The sequence below is a fragment of the Opisthorchis viverrini genome, assembly GCF_000715545.1.
Source record: "Opisthorchis viverrini unplaced genomic scaffold opera_v5_161, whole genome shotgun sequence".
In the NCBI taxonomy this organism is placed as follows: domain Eukaryota; kingdom Metazoa; phylum Platyhelminthes; class Trematoda; order Opisthorchiida; family Opisthorchiidae; genus Opisthorchis; species Opisthorchis viverrini.
Window position 1 is genome coordinate 924,507 of NW_008751815.1, and position 21,930 is coordinate 946,436.

General features: G+C 43.6%; 1 protein-coding gene across 1 annotated transcript in view; it reads left to right on the forward strand.

Annotated features, from left to right (window-relative positions):
• Positions 1 to 1,861: 1,861 nt before the first annotated feature.
• The window catches only part of T265_07127 (hypothetical protein), a gene marked incomplete at both ends in the record, with an annotated part of 36,999 nt that continues 16,930 nt past the window's right edge, over positions 1,862 to 21,930 (forward strand). The window contains 4 exons of the mRNA XM_009172570.1: positions 1,862 to 2,491; positions 8,778 to 9,242; positions 16,524 to 16,802; positions 21,170 to 21,343. Of these exons, the coding sequence (XP_009170834.1) occupies positions 1,862 to 2,491; positions 8,778 to 9,242; positions 16,524 to 16,802; positions 21,170 to 21,343 (1,548 nt within the window). The remainder of the gene's footprint in view (positions 2,492 to 8,777; positions 9,243 to 16,523; positions 16,803 to 21,169; positions 21,344 to 21,930) is intronic.

Genomic DNA, 21,930 nt, shown 5'->3' on the forward strand with positions numbered 1-21,930 from the left:
AATGGAAAATTAGCCTTCAATGTTGATGAGAACCTCACATAGGCTACAAGAAAAGCAAAAAGATCATTACGGAAAATTTCGGGGTCTTAAAGTGCATCTTGCTGTTATTATTTTGGCAAGAACGTCGTCAAACGAGCTTTCATATTTTACAGGGTCTGAATTTGATGAAACAGGAAGACAAACAGATGAATGGACAATACACTTGAACGATCTAGATGTCTTTACAGTTTTCGGCAGTATAAAGGATTAAATGAATGAGTGGCGAAAGAATGCCTCGAAATGGACCAGCCTCATGACGGAGGGGAGTGGGCGTTTGAGGAGACAAAAGTGAAAATTGAATCGGCCGTGTAACAGGTGAAGTGAGACAACCGGCAAACAGTGTAGATTTCGTCCTGTAAGTGAAGCTAATCTATGCTGAAAAGCCGAGAAGCACTGTACAGCTGTTTCATCCTTATTGGAACTCATGAGCAGTGCGCATCTCACGAAACTCCGAAGAGTCTCAAACCCGCGACCTCTCGGCTAGTAGTTAAAACACTTAACCGTTCGGCCACGAGTGGCTGATCAGCAGTGTGATTAACTCGTACTTAGACAGGATATAGCGCCGCTCATCCTTCAATCACGGGATCCACATCACGCGGTCACACGTGTTGACTGGCTCCTCGAGCAACGACTTCTCAGATGGAAGTTTCACTCATCGGGTGAAGTTTATTACCTATAGATTGTTCAAACTACTAGCCGGGAGGTTGCGGGTTCCAGACTCTCCGGAGTTTCACGAGATGCGCACTGCTGATGATTCTCAATAAGGATGAAACAGTTGTACAGTGTTTCTCAGCTTTTCAGGACGAAATCTCCACAATAATCGCGAGTCACCTCATAATATCAACAATGATCTCCATCTGTCAGGATCGATCTACTTTGGAAAAAATCGATAAAAACACACTAATCACGATAGTTAAGTCTATCCGGAGAGTGGGAGCAAGGAAATGCATCGGCTCACTTATTGCACCTAGAATAGCTCGAATAGCTAGAAAGACAGATGGTAGGCTACCGCAGAGGTTCATTTACGAGGTCGTATTCATGACGAGGAGCTACTCATAATTTCGACGAAACTTCGAGAGTCCACAATCAAAAATCCATGAAAACAAAGTGTGTTTTAACCGAAGACTCCGTTGAATCGCAACTGGAACTCTCGGTTTTGATAATACTAAACTTAATTTTCCCGTGCAAAGTTCATCATCTGATACGATATTCTAGGTATCAGGGCGTATTTTTTGACAGAAGATTGTCCATAAGTTTGCTGGAAACCCACGGACGATTTCACCCTTATCAAGGCTCGTCAGGTAAGCCCAGTGCTCGAGACTCAGCCAACCTTAGCTCCAACAAATGGCTGCTACGTTGGTTATCTCCAGTGAATTGAATGCCTCAAAATGGCCTCTTAGCACAAATTAACTGGTACAACCTTACAACTAACTCCTTGTGTGATCACATTTCAGACGGAAGTTTCACCTGTCTTGTGAATTTCTTCTCCTTTTCACTGATAGAGTGCGGGTAGGGTGGAGAGATTTGGAAGTCTTTGATGGAGATTTCATCTTGTAAGTGAAGCCAGTTGATGCTGAAAAGCCGGGAAGCACTGCACAGCTGTTTCATCCTCATTGGGAATAAACAACAATAGGCACCTTGAGAATCCACACGGAGGTTCAAACTCGGAATCTGTCGATTAGGGAGCAGTTAACCCTTGGGGTACGAGCGGATCGTCAGTGGCTGAATGCCCAGGGTTTGTAAGATGTATGCAGTATTAGAATAATAGTAACGACTACCATAATCATTTGACAACCCTTTCTCACCTTCCCGTTTATCTCAGATGACCAGTTCAGTCGAAGCATGGATCAACAGATGTTTTGCACAGTTCAGCGTTCTCCTCGCCCCGGCTCACGATGCTGGAATATATAACTACATTTTCGAAACCGTTTCCACTCCTCAGTCGAACAGTACAACTTTGTTACGATTGGCCAATTTCTCGAATCCGAGTTTTGCGTCAACTTTGCTCGAGGGGATGCTAGTTCTTCCCGTACAACCACTGAATGTGTACCAAGCACTCACGCAAACTGGGGACAATATTAATACACGGTTGACTGAAGTGCAATCACAACCAAGACAAGTTCTTGTGTTGCTGATCCTGTCTATTATTGTTCTTCTGTGTACTTTTATCATTGCCCTCGTGACCTGTGTAACGGCCTGCTGTTGCTGGTCCGAACGTTGTGGGTCCAGACGTGAAAAGACAAGCCATGCAGTGAGAAACCCCACTGTGAACTATGTGAAGCAACTGACCAAACAAGATCCTGTTCTTTCCGTTGGGTCTGTCAGAGCAATTCTGCATGATGTGAAGAAAACGGGGCGATCTGGGTCTGCGCATGTCACACCCACGCCACAGGCACCGAAGCGTGCGCCATCCCCAACGAACTCGGTGAATTCATCAGACATGTATGTCAATGTAAGTTTGACGGTGAGATTATGAATACGCTTTTTAACACTGTCGAAATTTCCAGGAAAGCAATTGAAACATTACAATTTTGATGTTTATTAAGGTGAACACAGGCATAAAATATGAGCTGCATAAATGTGAGCTCCATACAGTGTCTCATAATAAACGCAAAACTTAATTGAATAAGTAAACGTAGTCAATTAGAGGAAGGATAACAAAATGTTCTAATATTAGTAGCCATATAAAGGAGGTTTAGTAAACAAGTGTTAACATTTTTTTGTGTTCACGATGGATGTCAGTACGCTCATTGAAATTGTGGAACTCTATTATTCTCTTGATGAAGGCGCCACCGCTGCACTTCGTGGTTACAAAACCAAACATGGTCCCATCAAAGATCCTTTCGCTGTGTCGACCATTACATGCCGGATTGCGAAATTTGAGTCCACTGGATCTGTACTGGATCTTCCTGGCAAAAGGGAGAAAGTCTCTGAGTGATGAGAGAGAGCCCATTTTATAGAATTTCGTCGAGCTGTTTCAGTCCCAAGGATGGGATTCCCCTCAAAGTGCCTGCTGCGTCCCTTTTTCTTTGATGCTACGGTTTCCGGCGACAGTTACCTCCATATGTTGCAGACGCATGTTATCCCGCAACTTAAGCAGCAATGGAAGTAATCAGCCGTCTTTCAACAAGATGGCGCTCCACTCCACTACTCAAACCAAATGAAAACTTACCTCCGAGAGCAATTTTCTGATGAGCGATTCATTGCTCGTGGATTTCAAAACTTTTGGCCTGCAAAGTCACTCGATCTCACACCTCTGAATTATTGGTATGTCATGAAAATAAACCGAAGAATTTGGTAGAGTTAAGATCAAGAAGTGAAGAGGAGTGTGCACGAGTGACGCTTGATGAAGTCAAACATGCTCTGTCTAACATCTCATACCGCCTCCAACTTGTTATAGAAGAAAGGGGCGATTTTTTTCAACATCTTTTGTAATGCCAATTCATTGACAGTAAACCTCCGTAATAAATGTATGTTTACATTAAAAATGGTAAATGTTTAAATTAGTGTTAAACTTTTAACATGGGTATTTTTTGCGTCTATTATGAGACACCCTGTATATATCCGTTCGCCCTGCCTAAAAGGGGGATTGATATACATATTTTGTAGTAAAATCAACATAAGCGGAATGACAGGGCACTTCTCACGTCTGGAGTGCCACAAATGCAGAGCACGGAATAGTCCCATTACCGTAAAATGAGCACTAATAATCCTAAAGACGTAATGCCTTCTAGGTGCATTGCTGTTGTTCCAGGAGAACTGAGGTACTGTCAGGTTGTGCAAGCCTAGACAAGGTTAGTTGACATGCTGAGGTTGGGTTTGAAACAAGTACTCGGGCAGCCTAAACCTCTGAGGCACCTCGACGTCAGTACGCCACCAGCAGTTTCAGTCAGTCTGGAGATCTTCCCAGAAGACAGAGGGATTTGAGGAACGACTGCTTTCCACGTTTGTATACAATTTAGCTAGTTTGCTATGTCAAACGAAACCGTTAGACAAACGAACAAGCCAAACCAACCAACCAAAGATCACTGCTAAGGAGAAATGCGTTCCCCTGACGTAGTGCATTAAAGACTCTTCACCATAGCGGGAAGACCACTGCCCACATCAGAGTGTGTTCATTCAACACTTCAGGCTTGCTTGTTTGCGTTTGAATGATGTCGTGATCTTAATTTTGCCTCTTCCAAACTCTGAGCGGTACTGAACGGGGATGTGACCGACACTGCTGGAGATTAAACCATTGACCTAATCTTCAGGGCATTTGGGGCGTCGGTAGAACAGAATGTTCAAGTCCAAAGCCCTCCTTCAAAATGTTTTCCCTGAATTTCAACAGAAAACGGGTAAACTCCGAACCTTGTGTGAAGCGTTGCTCTTAACCAGATCTCAGTAGTCCATGCTTACTACAAACTGGGTGAATAATCTCTTAGCTTGATGAAAATTTGCGTGTAGAATGTTATGTGGATCGATTTTTAGCCATGTTTGTGTTCGGTACCACAGTGCATCCCACAACAAACATGACCAGACCATTTATTCTGTGGCCAAAATGTCAATTGACATCAACGACCTCCGTACCGACCAACACCTCAATGTTGCAGACGGAGTTTCGTGTCGCCGAGGTTCGCTAACATGAAGACAGACAACAGAAGCGATTTGCTGCATTTGAGATCGCGAGTGAGCGTTTTTAATGAAATTATCAGAGAATTGTCCATAGCCACACCATTCGCGTTTGAACGGTCGTCCTCCTGTTCTGGTGTAATTATTCCGGTGAGTCCACACCAGAGGGGAGCACTGGACTCGAGTTTCACTCTTATTAGAGCGAATCAGCAGTGTATATCCAATGGCCGTGCCGGGATTTGAACCCCGGACATCTGACATGCGAGGCGAGCGTGTAACCGCTACTCCACCAAAGCACGTTTGACGCATTTGAATTTTTAGGCGAACGTGTTCACACTTGAGCGATGTGATTGGTGGGCCGAACGACGCTCCAGTAACTGTCCTGGCTGTGGCGATCGATTTACCCGCCAGTCAGGACTTCCCAGTCAGGTAGCGTGACACACGCTTGAAACCCCCCGGACAACTTATTGATTGCAGTTTTTTCTTGGCTTTTGCGGGATGGGTATTTTGCTCATAGCGACATCACTCGCGTTTGAAAGGTCGTCCCCCTGTTCTGGTGTAATTATTCCGGTGAGAATTGTTTGTACCCTGATGGATGAGGGATACATCTGGGCCCGACCATCTTAAGTCGACATCACATCCAAGATTTCAGTCCCAAAAGGTGGGAGCGGAATCGTGAAGCGATCCAATCACTGAAGTGCAAAGATTCTGCTAAGTACACCAGTTATCCTCGACGGGTAGCCAGTTTTCGTGGTTTTAGTTTCAAGGGAATAGTCAAAGCCTTATAATAATCTTCAAAGGTAGTGTAGAGAGAAGCAGTGTGTGTCTAAAAAAACGTGCGACCGACAGCGTCTGACTGCTCCCAAAAGGACAGTAAATACACAGATAAAAAGTACAAAAAACGATAGAGGAAATAAGTCTGTCACTGACCGGCACAGAGGAGTGTCAACGTTTGTACACACCAGAAAATTTCGAGGGAAAGGTTAGCTCGATAGTGTGTGTTGCGGTCGTCCCTTTCGAGGCCAGTCTCGTGATCCTGACTGGCGGGAATCACGACAAAGTAAGCAGCCAGTACACGGGGCACGAACAACCATCGCTCAGCGTCTAGACACTCGCTAGTATACCTCTGTCAGAAAGGACAATCTTTAGAACAAGGCTAACGGAGGGGATGGATTGGCGAAACGCGTGATCGGTAAGTACACGGGCAAAGTAATATAGGAAATTATCATGATCTCAAGCTGGATTCGAAAACGGGTTTCTGTCTGATGGAAATATCGGTCCAATGTGAAACAGATTGGATTACAATCAGAAGTAAATCGAAAAAAATCGTCCAGCTGAAGCACCCTTTCGGTGTCTAGCCACACGAAGGAGGCACGAGGGCTGGGACACTGCCGGGTTGCCCAAGCCTAGATAGAGGAAGTCGAGTGGCGGAGGTCGGGCTCGAATCACGGACCTTCCGGTCAGTAAATTTGCGCTCTAAACACTTGATCCATCTCGCCCCCAATCAAAAGTAGGCGGCATTTAAATCGTGTTGGAGCAGTTTCAAGTCAGACTGCATCAGCAGCGGTCTTGTTGGCCTTCGAAAGTTAACGGATGTCAGTTTATCGTGTAATACTTCGTCAAAACTGCAACCCAGACCTGTGAAATGTTGTAAAGCGTCACTCTGTCTACTGGGTTAATCCCCTAAGATTTCGCGGCATTGTGTTGGGCATCAGCCATTCAGCATGACACGAACTCGGAACTTGGAAAACGAAGATGCTTACTTGGATCTCGATGAGCCGAAGTATGGTTTCAGCGGAAAAAGGTTTGTGTGCATGAAGAGAACTGTTTCGAGATTTTTGATCCTGCTATTCTACGTGACGTGCATGAACGACCTTGAAACGAACATACTGAGGTAGAATTCACTATGACAAACCAAAATGTTTGTTGAACGTTACACTGAATACAAGTGCATCAAGCAATTTCCGAGAAAATGACCTTATCTACCGTTTTTTTACGGGCCTTCCAATAAATCGGTGTATATTTGTGCGCCTGAGAGCAGGTGGACATTTTTAGAACAGCTTGTCTGTCCGCACTCTGCCCAGTTCTGTTTGTTGTTTCATACGCTAGCTGGCAAACTTTTTGTGTAGGCAGACCATGCTATGACAACACAGAGCAAAAACTGCTACAGTGGGACTTTTGTCTCCCTTCGATTAGGCTCAGATAGTTTCTCTTACGTGTGGTTATAAGACTTAAAATACCTTGTTTTTGTTCACTTTTCTCAAGGGCTTATCGATCAATTTTGGATTTCCCAACCGTCCCACTTCTTTCCATTCTTCTGGACTTCTCGTTTCAGTGCTGTCGAAAACTGTTAGTCTATTGCCTTAAAAAGTGATAATTCATATGGTTAGATTGCACGGTAAGTAGACACGTCCTAGACTTTGCGTCAACACGCATTTATTGGGCCACATCTGCTTTCGCGATCACGTGCGTATCACGGATAGTATGGTCGAGCGGTCTACCATCGGACCCGTCTCATTTTGTTTGCCACAGAATGTCTTCATCCACGTATTGCAGCGTGTTATTATTGCGTGAGAAAAGTTTCTTGTTAATACTTATACTTGGTGTAAGACTACTGAAAACTTTTCAGCAGCCCACAACCGATTTCGCCATCTTCCGGTCTTATCAGGTGGACGTTCACATTACTTTCTAACTGAACATCAAGTTGCACGCAACTGTGAAGTACACTGAGAGAAAAGGCCCTGATCAGTCTTGGATGAACAGTTTTCAGCTGTAACCACGACGTACTTCCACGTTTTCGGGAAACTTTCTCAGGAATGGGAGAAACAGGCTGTTGCTGACACTGGGCATCGTAGTAAATCCCGAGATATCACTATAAAAGAGTAAGCTCGTGAAGGAAGGAGGAAGGGGTTTTTTGACGAACAAAGGGAGGTAGTTGAATATTAAGAAGAACGACCCCACCTTGGATCAACCTTGAAAATTCATTGCCAGTCTGTCGATTGAGCCGCCGAAAGTAGCAAATGCCAGGATTCGTGATGCTTGATATTAACAGGGGCGTAACAACTACCTGGTAGTGGCGCCAGTCGCTTAGTTTTTTTAAAGACGGGCCTGGTATTGATTTTTAACCCCATAAAGCTTGTCTAGTATTAACTTTACTAGTATTTCCACTGGAGACAACAATCATTTATGTTACTTGTGTTGGTGTGTGCCATTGCAGTTTCGTTCAATTCGGTTCGCAATAGTTTGAGTTTGCGGATCTGGCGCAAGACGTTGGTTTTCTTTCGAAATTTGTGCGTCCTTTTAATTTGACCTCCATTTTTACCAACCTCCTACCCACGGAAACCACAAAATTCTTCTGTAAATACATTGCCGCCTCAAGTATGACCCTCTCAGTCCTCAAGTCTTCTCAACGGAACTGCTTTGACACAGTACTTCTGACTTAGGATTCCAATTTAATTCCACATTTTACTGACACATTGACGGAGCTTCTGGGGAGCCTCCTATTTGTCTCATTTTGGGTGGTACTCTTATGAGTAAACTGGTGCTTGGTGAACTGGGTCGGAAGATCAGACACACCCAGCGGGCCAGTCCGTATTTGACCACGTGATGTGGTCTCCATCATTGAAGGATGAGTAGCTCTTTATTCTGTCTAAATGAAGGTTAATCACACTGCGGATCAGTGACTCTCGGACAAGCGGTTTTGGGTCCCAAAATCCATACTGAATTCTCATGAGGTACGCACTGCTGATGTTTCCCAAAAAAGACGAAACAGCTGTAGAGTGCTTCCCAACATGGTTTGTCTACACTGGAAAGATGAAGTCCCAATTGCATACCCACCTTAATCGAAGTAACGCAGATGATATTGAACACTCCGAAATAGGTGCACTTCTGAACAACTACAGCCATGCACATCCCTCCAGCCACTTTGCTTCTGCCGCCAAAATGTATCCAGTAGACAAATACTTCAATGTGTCAGAATTATTTGAAAGTTTGCATGAATGAGTTTGCATGATTGAGTTTGCATGGTTGATTGATTGATTGATTGATTGATTGATTGATTGATTGATTGATTGATTGATTGATTGAGTTTGCCTGATTTAGGATAGTTCCTCTCCTTTTCGTTTCAGTACCCCACCGTGCGAGTCAATCGATTTCGTTCGAACGGAGCACAAATGCCAATCAATGCAGCGCAGGCACGGCAGCAATCACAACAAATCCAATGGCAACGTCAACCGTCACCGGAACCGGATAGTACCTCTTTTGTCCTGAATCATTCTACCGAGAAACTGATTTCAAATCCAAGTGAACCTCGCCTGCACAACCCCAAGCCTAAGCGTGCCTATTTGACTCTACTTTGCTTCAATTACGCCTTCATACTACTGATTTGTTTCTTTCTGACTTTTGCTCTGTACACAATGAACAGTGTTTGGGAGTATTCAGACCCACAAAAAAGTAAATCCAAACCGGTCTACACAATTCCAACAGCGGTGAATCGATTTCGGACCCTGTTGATGAAGTTTTTGGAAGATACCGTAATGGATGGAAGACGGCAGTCGAATATTACAGTTACTCAAATTAAGGCGCTATCACTGGTAAGTTTTCTTTGACCTAAACTCTGCATTATTAATGCCTGAATCAATCTAGGCAGTTTATTACCGGAATTTCTTAGTGTTGATCGAGAAAAGAAAAATGAGAGGTTGTCACTGTTTACAAAAAAGTACTAGTCGAGTTCGCGTACATTCAGCTTAAAATTGTAGTTGTCGCTCAGATGACGAGGTAATGTAAGTAAGTAGTATGTAACGTTCCTATCCAGGAATAATTGTGAACATGAACTTTACTCACATACTGACACTGATTCAACAGACAGGCGGCCTGAAATATCGAGGAGCTAACTTCACTCGATTCGTTATCTCTAAACTGAAAGACATTGTAAGTGAGATTGATTTGTTTCTTTGCTCAATTGTCTTCCTGTTCTGATGGGCTGTCCACTGTCGTCAGGGGAATACATCTGATAGTATTGTTCGAAAAAACGTTTGAGCATTCCTGGATGGACAAAAAACGGACACATATCAACCTATTGAGAATTCAAGCTTTGTATATCCAGAATGTCTAGTTTCTCAAACTGGTCATGAAAGTCACGAAGGACACTAGGTAAACCCCTCAAATTTTCAAGTCTTTAGGACTGGAGCTGTATAACAACTGCTCACGAGGAAGAAAGTCCAACAATTTGCGTGAGCAATCCAACTAAGAGGTCCTTATTCTGTGTTGTGACTTGGTGTACGGTCGTGCAACTCTCTCCCGTTCCTTGACTTCCTGCTCCGATCACTATGGTATATTAAAAGACACGGTGGCTCTAGACAGTCCTTTATGGAGACAAAGAAAGCTTATTGCAACTGTATTTATAGGGTAATCACACAACGTTCTACACAGTTGTGTTAGGATTTCCGTGAGTTGGCGAGACGTTTCGAGCTAGGGATACTCGATCCAGATTGGCTGACATTCTGATCAATCAGGGCATGCCATCGTTTGGTGGGTAGCCCGCACGTGAAACATCCGTCCAATAGAATAGCTGTTCGGTTATTAGCGGCTACTGGCCTACGGACATTCTGGAAGTCAATTATAAACAAATCAAACGATTTGATGGCGGCATGACCTGCCTGAGAGCACGTTTGATGCTGCAAATCAGATGCCCGTAACTGACCGGTATTTTACTTGACTAGCATCTGAAGTAGCTAGGCGTTCCTGCTCATTCAGAAATTTATAGAACAAGAATGGAAATTTTGGAAACCCACAAAACCCCTACATCCATATTTTTTCCGCTGAATTTGTCTATATTATTTCGTCGTGTCAGAATTTTTGATCGATAACCTCAGATTCAGACAAGCCATTCACCGAAAGATCCACAAAATAGAAGTTTTTTTGTACTCCGAGAGGAAACTCCTTCACTTTTTTGCACTCGATTTTTTTCGATGATGTGGTTGGTGGATTGACCGATCCAAGTTCTGTCCTAATCGTCAAATTGACCAGCATTAGACATGCTACGCGTCCCTCCACTGACCGAGTACCACATGTGGCGTGTGCTCAAAAAGCAGAAATAACGCACAAATTTTACCGGGAAGGTATCCCAAAGTGTCTTTTTTGACTGAAGTATTGTGAAGTGAAATATGACTCATATGCGCACATGACTGGCCAACGTTCAGGCAGTGCTTCATGCATAGGCAAATGTACTTGAGATCATGAAAACTCGAGATGTACACGCAAGCGCAGTCAGTCACTGTGTTTCTTCAAACTGACCTTCTGGGATAGGACACAGCTAAGGGGGATTTCTTGAATATTTTGAGACCAGACCCGGCCAAAATTTATAGAAACCCTGTTCAGAGGTTCATTTGCATAGAACTTCGAACGTGCCACATGCTACTGGAGCCAACAGCGTTCCGGTTTCTGACTCTCTTATCAATACTCTTCTGTCAAAAATTGATATATCGATAGAGCGATGCTAACATGTATGCGGTACGTTAACCTTCTTTGGAAATACTATTGGATGTCATGTTAGCTTTGGCAACGCTACATAGTTACTGGTTATTAGAATACACTAGAATACACTGGAAAAATTGCCCCGGTGTCTGCTAGTGTCTTCCAGCACAAAGGAGCCTTTATATATGCTTCAAATCCAAACCAAGGGTACGTAGGCTGAGCAGCAATTGAGTGATTTCCTGAATATTTTCTTATTTTCAAGAGGCACCTAAGAAATTTTGATGATTGGTCAACGAAAAAACTTTTTCCTCCAATGAGAACAGCCATCTGCTTCATCATTCCATTTCCAGTAACTCGTGCGCTTCCTGGAAATTCCACGTTTTCAAAATGTGCCACGAAACTGCCTTAGCAATCGGGTAGTCAAATTATGCCACGCAATCTTCAGTGGTTGACCTCCTCCATATAGTACAAGTGTGAAAAAACTAGAAGAACACCTGGAATTCTTAAAAAAAATGCTTTTCTTTCGGTAAGGTCGCGTTGCCCGCCAACTGAACTTTCCAATTACCTCAAGTGTTGGCCACAGTAACCCGCTAGAAAAAACATCATAGTTTGTAATGTACTACTCATAAGGTTGCTGAAACCCGTCGACAGCCCACGACCGGTTTTGCCCTTTTTGGAGCCCCAAAGTAGAACATAAGGTTGACGGAAACCCGGGACTGTGCCTACGTGATGAGCTCCAAGAAGGGCAAATCGGTCGTGAGCTGTCGACGAATTTTCAGCAACCTTATGAGTAGTGCATTACGAATATACATGTGTCGATATCTCGAATGTCGTAGTGACTGAACTATGAGGCAGGCCTGGTGCGGCACCTACAGTTGCCTGGAAACATCACAAACGAGAGCTTTAGCTGGGTTCGGAATGAGTCTGTCGCAAAACTAAATTAGTTTGCAAATGAGTGTATATTCGCAAAGCTACTTGGCCCGTTCTGTTTAGCAAACAAAAGACAAGCTGGTTGAAACATCATTACACAGTTCTTTCCGTTGAATCTTGGGAAGTCTGATAAACTAAAATACGATTCCCTGAAAGACTGTGTGATTTTGCTCTACCCTTTTTAAAATCCGGGCCACCTGAGAGAAATACCGCTTCTGATTGGCTGTGTACCAACCGTGATCTGAAAGAACCTTACGAGCATAAAAGTTCTTCATTAATATTTGCTTAGATCGCGGACTTTATCCAGCAATAACCGAATAATATAGCTGGAATGTTTTAACCCTACTAGTGCATTAAATTTGCGAATATACATCTAACAGCGAGCATGTATGTGAGACAAAAGGTGAGTTACCTGTTGCAGTTTAAGGAAGTTTACCAGAGATGAAGCAATCCAACCCTGTAGTAAGACATTTGCTGGACACACCGTGCGAGGACCTTCCATGTTTTTTAGGACTTTTGGTCGCCGAAAAAGACCAAGTACCCTCCGCTTGACTAAAGAAATTGCAGTCTAGCGATGGCCTTATGTCTCCAAGAGTGGATGTCCTCATTTCTAACCCTAGCCTAATGGGAATAACCAGCAAACTTTCGACTTTCCTTTCTCGCTTATTCAGTTACAGACTTTAGTGTTTCGCCTGCCCTTAAAGTTGAATTGTTTCCATTTTTTGCTTATGTTTCGGTTTTCCGAACCAAAGTTTTATGCCCACGTCATGATCCACCCAATGATCGTAACGTGTCTTTCCCTCTCTGGCAATACCATTGACCAGACATTGCCTGACCTTTATCTATACTGAATTAGGAAGTCACGTGATGTCGATTTTTATTGTGATGACCAGTTCCGGTGGAATCGAGCACCACCAAGCCACGAGAGTTTCCGGGATCCTACCAATCATCGCTGTGTGAATCGTCTACTGAGAACCATGTGAAAAAGATACTCCACGAAAGTACTCGTTAGGTTGGCGATTCAGGTAAGTCTTCGGTATAGACCAAGCTGATGGGCAAGGCATGCAGCAGTTGGCGAATTACGTGAGTTTTCCGTCCAAGTGGAACATGGGGTTGATGGAGATTCGGGGACTGCGGCCAAAATGGATGAGCGAAAGCTGTCGTGGTCTCATGAAGACTGGTCAGCGACCTTTGTGAAACCGTGTTACTAACTTGTAGAGTCCAAAACTTATGACAAAGGAGTTAGAAGAACGAAATGTCACGCAATGCGAGCCGGGCGTTTTAAGGCGAAGGCCCGCAGAAGTTTCTTGATGGAACACTCTAGTATGTTCGAATGATAACAAGCCTTTCATCACAGGGCATCTGCCACCATCTGTCAGCAACCTTGTAAGTAGTTTCCTTTATGAAAATATACTGTAATATCTCGAATATCGTACCCACTGAGGCGGTCTGTTTGCAGCACATTCAGTTGGAGAACATCGAAAACCAACAAGAGCAAAACCGATCGTGGGCTGTCGAAGAGTTTTCAGCAACCTTGTAAGTAGTTTCCTTTATGAAAACGTATCCATTCAGTTTTAATAAAAAATATTTTTCCTGGTCGTTCCGGAAGTGAAGTAGAAACTAACTGATAATGGGTATCGCTCTACTAAAACGTTCGGAGAACAGTGCGCGAAAGTGGATAAATGGTGCTGACAGCAAGGAAAAGAGGTCGTTGTTGTACAGAGTCGGAAGAACTAGAACGAAACGTTTTGGAGGGCTTTTGAGATAGGTATTTCTAGGCCTTACCCAACAATTGAGGCAGGAAGCTAACTGTCAACAGGTTTTGTTCCATTGGAAGTGCTCACAAATACTGTGGCCGTATCCATGAGCTAAATCTTATTCTATGCTTTGATTTGGTGCATGATCAGGAGCTTCGCCATAGTGCTCCTATCAAAAATTGACTCACTCAGCCTAAAACCTCTTCCAGTCCGATCGATCGGTATCGATTCTTTATAAACTGAAATCGCTTATAGCCTGTCAAATCAATGAGAAGGTTAGTTACTTGCGGATATCGTTGACTAGAGGAAATGGCTACTCTGAATTTGATGTGAAACATGCACACACACACACACCTCACAGGCGGGTAGCTAGAGGAATCAGTGACCAAAACGCTTTATTGCTTGGTTGGTGTTCGATTTGAAGATTTTTTTCAATGAGTGACTGTCCTTTATTTCCATAAGATTGCCTACGGATGTGCAAAATTTTTAACAAACGTTTAAACTGGACTGAACAAATTTAGGGCGTTCATATCAACCTGCTTACAGTATATTTGTGCATTTTTTGAAGAATTAGTCACCGTGCACTGAAATGTCTGCGTACATGATTTCATCGATTGTGAAGGAATGACCGTTCCCGTTCATTTCATCCAAATTCCTCACAAAACTAGCCACTGGGCTGAAACGTTCAATCTATTCCAGACATGGCGTTTCAAAATGAGCCACGCTCCTAAGCCTACTTTTTGTTATATAAAGTGTGCATCGGACAGTTTCATCTCAGACGCTTGCCAGTCACATTTGGTATAAAGTAGAGTCTATCAACCCGTTTGAAAGTCAAAATTTTCTGGGTCATCACGTTTGTTTTGCAAAGAAAACGAATGCAAAGGTGGTGGAGCCCACGATGTCTCTCAAAGACCATGTTTATTGCATCATTCGTTCTAGGAAGCAAATGAAACGTAGAAAAGAACATCTGAATTTGTTTGTTCACGTGACCGGAAAGTGTTCATCCTCACAGTTTGGTGTGATACGGCTACTCCGCAAATGCTGGCGGTCAGGGGGTTCTTTTATTCTGTTCTAAAAGAAGAATTCACAGTACAAGATCTAACTCATTTCCTGATTGTCATCAATCAAACATCGGCTTGGGGCACGTCAGAGTTTGTGACCACCAAGTGGAAAAATCGGGCTTGGTAGTGACTAAATGGATAAAGCTCGCATGACTGAAGACACGTGACAATCAAGGTCATTTGTAGAAAGCGATCATACAAACCGTGGCATCAGATCTCATTAAAATGTGGTTTCATTCAAAGGGAAATTTATACTTCCAAGGAGTGAATTGCTGCAGAAGATCAACATTTATCGAGATTCGCTTCATCATTTTCGTTCATTTTGTTGTATCAGAGTTCATTTGTTCGACAACAACCAACTTTTGGGGTAATGTGGGGTGGCACAAAAATTATTATTTGTAAAAATTTGGATGAAAGGGTCTGGTAACACTGAAAGAGGTGTCCACATTCTTAGAGAAATGACACTAAAAAATTGCTGAAAGGTCTTTGACCGCGACCGGTTTCATCTATCTTGGAACCATGCATGTATTTCGCGAAGAAGAACATAAGGCTGACTGAAACTCACTGACTGCGTCTACTCGAGCAGCGCCACAAAGGGCCATCCCGGTCATGGCTATGAGGGGGTTTTCGTAACCTTGGCAGTAGTGTTACTTTAAGAAAATCCATTGCAATATTTCGAATATAAAACCCACGCGAACACCAAAGGGTCTCTGTTTGTCACATTTAACCGGACAACAAAACCATCGTTCGATGGGTCGGGCACACCACACACACACACACACCGCTCAAATGTGAACACGTTCGTCTGCAGATTCGTCCAACGTGCGTTGGTGGAGTAATTGTTACACGCTCGCCCCGCATGTCAGATGTCCGGGGTTCAAATCCCGGCACGGCCATTGGATGTGCACTGCTGATGAGCCCTAATAAGAGCAAAACTTTGGTGTGGACTCGCAGGAATAATGGTGCCAGAACAGGAGGACGACCGTTCAAATGAGAGTGCTGTGACTGTGAACAAAGCCCTGAACGTTAGATGCGACAGGAATTCGGTTGAGTCTTCCCGAACTGGCATCCAAACGCTTGTATTTCATGAAGTTCCTGGGTTCCAACTTTTTGGAATAGTGCAGGAATTGTACCAGCTTTAATTGATTCAGACACTCAGCATGTTTGATTCACCATATTCCAACACTCTCCAAAAAGGATTCCAACCACTACACTAGACCGTAGAATGAAGCTTGCACTGGCATTTTTTTGTGACCATGCCCCCACCGAATATGCATTTTGGAATCACGTGATAGCATTTCTTCAAAAACCGGAGTACACTCCTCGTGGGGATGGCCTGTCCACGGGGGGAAATTTCTGATGAAGTTTTGTCATGATGGTATACTTTAACGCAAACACTGAAATCCTATAGTATGACCTGTCGAACCTTTGCATAAATCGCTAGGTACTTCTGTGCATCAAATACCAATATATCTACACATTCAATTAGGTTCGGTAGCTTAGTTTTAAAATCCCTTTAGTTGAGATAATTAAAGATGTTAGTTGACTTTCAAGTCTCACGTATTTTTCGCCACTGTCAGAGGTCATTTCTATCAAATTTAGTTCTTTCCCCTTTCTGAAGTTTCTGCCGTTTTTTTTTAAATTTCCTCAGACTGAAATAAACATAAGTACCATTCAGTTGATCGATCAACTTCAACAGACCTATCAGATCACACCGATATTTCAAGCAGCTGATACAGTGTCTCCTCAACTGGTCTCGGTGACCGGCGCGACTGGGACTATTCGAAAAACGGTGGCCGACACATTACAGACCATTAACCGTTTTGGTGGTGAATTCAACGTCTATCAGGATCTGTTGGTTCGTTCGATGACACGACTGTGTGCTTCTCTGAGGTCGGCGCAAGAGATGTCCCTGTGCAATGCACGCCTGGTGAGTAAAACAGTCGACTCATCGTGTGAATCACACATTTGGTTTACACTGCTATATAAATGTAGAACAGACCGGAACAATTGGTAAACGGAGACGTGTAAACATGTAATTTTACCGGTGAAAATGGCAAATTTATTGGTCATCAGCCATGATATCATTTGGGTTAACGAGCATGGCCACGGTACAACTTGAATTTTATGCAAAAATACCGAGCACCAGTCGCAACTCCAGACACTATGTCTGATGGTCTATCCACAACATTGCTGGTTGCTTTTTGCTCGCTAGTTAACATCAGAATTCCCGGATATTCTGTTGAGCCACGTACAAAACTTCTGGACCGAATGTTTTGTAAACCGAAGACCAACTGAGAAATACAATACTATATATACCATACAATGCCACATTATATATATATATATATATATATCTATATACCACGATGCTGGAATGTTTTTTCTTTGCAAACATGAAACTCGCTATCTCATGAGTGTCGACATATCATTTTGAATTCCACCATCATGGTGTCTGAACTAAACGGTTGGACATATAGTTTAGAGTCAAAGGAAATACCCAAGTAAGAAGAGTTTCGGAACGGGTCGTTGGCTTGTTCGCTGAGCTGGGCAATTTGATTGCAAACGTTTCATCACCAATCAAGGTGACACCATCAGTGCGTCATTGGGGAGCGTAGTGGTGCGTTGGTTGGTGGTTGTGCGTTAAGTACTGTTACGTGTGTGCTAATATACGTGCTGCTAACCGGGGATGACCTTTGATCGCGATTCGTTGTTCGGTCGGGTGATTCCATTGGTTGCTCTGTTATTCTGTGTCCTCATTCGCCGATGCCCGAGTGACCCTTGAACTTGACATCTCCTGCCGTCGTAATCTGGAGTGACCTTTGTCCTTCCGAGTCCCGACTTCGGAACAAACAGAAATGAATATTTTCACGCTGAACAACTAATTTTTATTTTCTTTCTTTTTCTGCCGCGATTGAAATAAATAGCTAATGAATTTTTCATTCAAATTAACAGTTTTTCTGTAAAACTAGATGCTACCACGTCTTTGCCTGTTCCCGTGTAGGGTCTAAGTAGTCCGTTCCATTCCAGGTAAGCGTCTATTTTTTTATTCAGACGACCAAGTTATACTGATTATTTTCTCTTTAAATGAGCAATAATACGTGTGTTTTGACTCGTTACTTGGATTATCTCGTTTCGCGACACTCCTTGGCAAGCAGGTTCGCGTGTATGAATGTCTCTTCATAACTTGTCAAAATTTTCCAACCGTTTTATGCGATTACAATAGAGTGTCCTATCGTTAATCTTATAGAAACCATACGATTTCTCGTTTAATGGCTTATATCATGTTAACTGCAACTGCGCTCCGTTATTGTTTTATTAAATCGCATTTTTGTCGAGTAGTTTTCCAAAACAAGTTATTTGGCGCTTAAATGTATCAAACTCTAGAGTGGCATATTAGATTGACGGAAATTCGGGGACGGTGCCCACCTGATGACCCTCAAGAAGGGCGAAACTGGTTGAGGGCTTGTGAAGAGTTTTCAGCAGCCTTGTGAGTTTCCTTTATGAGGATGTGATTCGCTCTTTTGGGGAGAGCCGGCGCACATCAGGGTTCAGCACTGATGAATATCGATTTTTGCAGAAATTGAAAACAATTTGAGGCTGCTAGAGATAACCGACGGCTTTTTGTCCATTACACAGTAGACACATTTTGACCGTCCGTGTCTTCATGTCAGTTTGAAGCCCTTATTGTGTGTAGATTTGCGCCAGTTCTTGTGCACTGAAAGCCTGGAACGTCGTTGAATCGATAGACAAACGAAGGATTGCGGTTTTGGGGGTTTCGCGGAATAGGTATTTTGTTCATATTCACACCACTCCCGTTTGAACGGTCGTACTCCTGATCTGTGAGTCCACATCAAAGGGAAGCACTGGACTCGAGTTTCGCTCTTATTAGTGCTCACCAGCAGTGCATATCCAATGACCGTTCTGGGATTGAACCCCGGACATCTGACATGCGAGGCGAGCGTGTTACCACTACCCCACCAAAGCACGTTGGACTGCATCTGAATTTTCACGTCTGAACAGGCGAACGTCTTCATCCTTGACAGATGTGATTGGTGTGCCCGACTCAGCGAACGACGACCCAGTAACTGTCCGGTTGTGACGATCGAAGGACTAACGAGACCTGACTTCAGGATGGAGTCACATTCTGTGGTGTTTCAAAGATGCTTTCAAAGATTTCCTCACATCAGCTGCGACTGGTGATTCTGTCGTGTATTTCGATTATTGCGTGCAATTTGGGTTCAAGTAGAAAACATAAGGTTGACGGAGCCTCGGGGACTACCTACATGATGAGCCTCAAGAAGGGCGAAACCTTCAGGGCAGGAGCCTTATGAGTAGTGCATTACCTCTACATGTATCGCGATATCTCGAACATGAGGCGGCCTGGTGTAGCACATTCAATTGCTTGTGAACATCATTAACGGGAAATGCAGCTAGGTTCCAAGTGATTCTCTCGCGAAACCAAATTTGTTTGCAAACGAGTGCATTCCGCTGACTTAGCGGAACGTTTCTTAAAACAATGCCAGATAACCGGGGATTGACCGGGGAGGAACACAAGTCTACCGGAATTAGCTCGGTTCGAATCATCACGTCAGTACCACAGGAGGACTTGGAGGTAGGACGCGCCATATAATTGGGCCTTGAAATGGCCTTGAGGTGAATTGTCCTCTTTCCCAACGGAAACTTACCAAATCTTCCTCGTCATATATAGCCAACGAGAAATGTTGGTGTTTTTAGAAAGCCTGACCTAATGATCTGCAACTAGATATAAATCAATACGAGGATCGATGATGGGCCTCGGTGTGGTTTTCCAAGGATCAAAGTACAGAAATGAAAACAAATTCCGTCCTAACCTGAACGACGGCAGTTGACAGGATGGAAGGAAATTATATATCCCTCGATGATGTGGCCAAAACGGTTAACTTTAAATACGAAATCATCAACGTTGAGTTGAACACACAGTGTGCGCTGCTTGTCCTGTACACTCTTGTTGGTCGCTTAACTTTAAATACGAAATCGTCAACGTTGAGTTGAGTGTGTGCTGCATGTCCTGTACACTCTTGTTAGTCGGTGGCCCAACCGGCCGCTGAGCTCCGAATTTTTTTCAACTGAGGCGACATCATCATTGCGTTTTTGTGAGGAGTAGCTGAATGGTCGTGTTTCACACGGTGATACGCATGAGCAAGGGACGATCTTCAATCATGATTCGACCACCAACTGTAAAACGAGGGGTGCCAACGTTATCTTTCATAACTTGTTATCAAAACCCAATGACATTTGAAGGGTTAGCGGAACACCCTCATCAGCCATGAAGGTCTGACTATGCATCTTCACCGCTACAGGTTTTTGAGCCCACTAAGTATTCATCGCAGCCGGTACATTACGTCTGCGTAATACACACTCGTTGGACACCTAAAAGCCCCTATGTGTGTTACAATTAGCTGCATCATGGGCGTAACTTCTGGAGATGATGCGAGGATCGCACCGTTGGAAGGTCAGTCTTGCTTGTTTTGCGGGAATCACCAACCTTTCCAGTTCTTGACGTAAGAACAGCTGTGGCCTTAATCGGGGTATGAGGTGCGAAATCCTAAGCGCAGTCATGCAATGATTGGCACAGATAACCACGTTTAAAGGACAGGTCACAATCGTTTTTAGTCATCATCATGAGGCTGCCTACATCAAGCTTCTATCAGTTTCGATACAGGAAGATAGGGAGACACCAGCAATACACCTCAGTTGTTTACGGAACCCCAAGTATAATCAGTTTTAGCAGTGGCGACACCTTATCCATTAAACAGATCTTAATTTCGTTGGAGAGTGAGGTTGTCCCGTATTTGCCTATTTAGTCCACAGTCGATCAAATAAACCGGCGATCAGCTGGTATTCGTAGGCCCAAGAACTTTGAGACTTCCGCATGCGCGAAGATATCACTATATACGTTGGTAACCCGAATATTTACTACGTGTGTACTTGAAACAGAGCATTACCTACTTGGTACACGAGAAGCCGTGCACAGCAACCTATCCACACGTCTGAAAATCCCACCATTCGGAGCACAAAAGTCAGAACAGATATTTGGTCTTCTTCAAAAAAGTAGTTTTATTTTCTTACGTTCCTGCCACCTGTTGTCGACTCGAGGCCGAATTATCTTAAACATTGACGTGAGTGAACGTTAGTCCGGTGAACATAACGCGTCTTTTCCAAACTAGGGTTCTAGCCCTACAAACATGTTCGGAACATTTTTAAGAGCTCTCTCTTTATCATTTTCCCTCTTCAACTTTCCCACCTCCCGCTTAGCAAACTGTAACAACGCTAGTTTTCAGTTTCAACGCAAAAGCGGTACAAGTCGGTCCAAGCGTGGCCCTGTCTACGGTAATTGAACAGTTCAACTTAAATATCACAGCTGTGATTTCGTTGTTTGATGAGGCGCGGCAAAAGATTGACGAATTGAGAGACGAAGTTGTGTCGGAAGTGAGTTTCTTGACATTTTTTTATGTAAACACGCACGGTCAGTTTAAGTGTTGGACAAATTTATGGCTTTAGTGAAAACATACGTAGCCTTTCCAATACAGGATGTCTGTTCAAATCGCGCTGGACTTACCCGCAAACGTTTTCCGTCCAACTTCATACACTGTCAAGAATAAGCTGTAACTGTGATACCGGTCATTGTATGAGTGTGGCGCAGTGTGCAAACATCATGTTCCATTTTCTGTCTGGAACTTGGCAAGGAGGAAGCACTGGCATCAAAATCAAGTCTAATTTAACTTCTCAGTTGTGCGTATTCTCGAGAATATCCGGCTCTTTTATTTCACTGTCTGACGCCTGACGAGAATACCCCATTATTAGTGCACCGTCACTGTTGTATCTTGCGGTGGCGGTGCCGTCTATGGGTTACGCCTGCACTGAGCCTGCCAGACTGCGCGATAGGGAGAAGACAGAGAACTGGGGACACGGCTGTATTGTCAGGACAAAACATACAGAGCGTCTGCGTAAATATATAGGATGACTAATTGGCCAAATGTGGTCGTTCACTTGTTCGTTCCGTACAGCCAATGGTG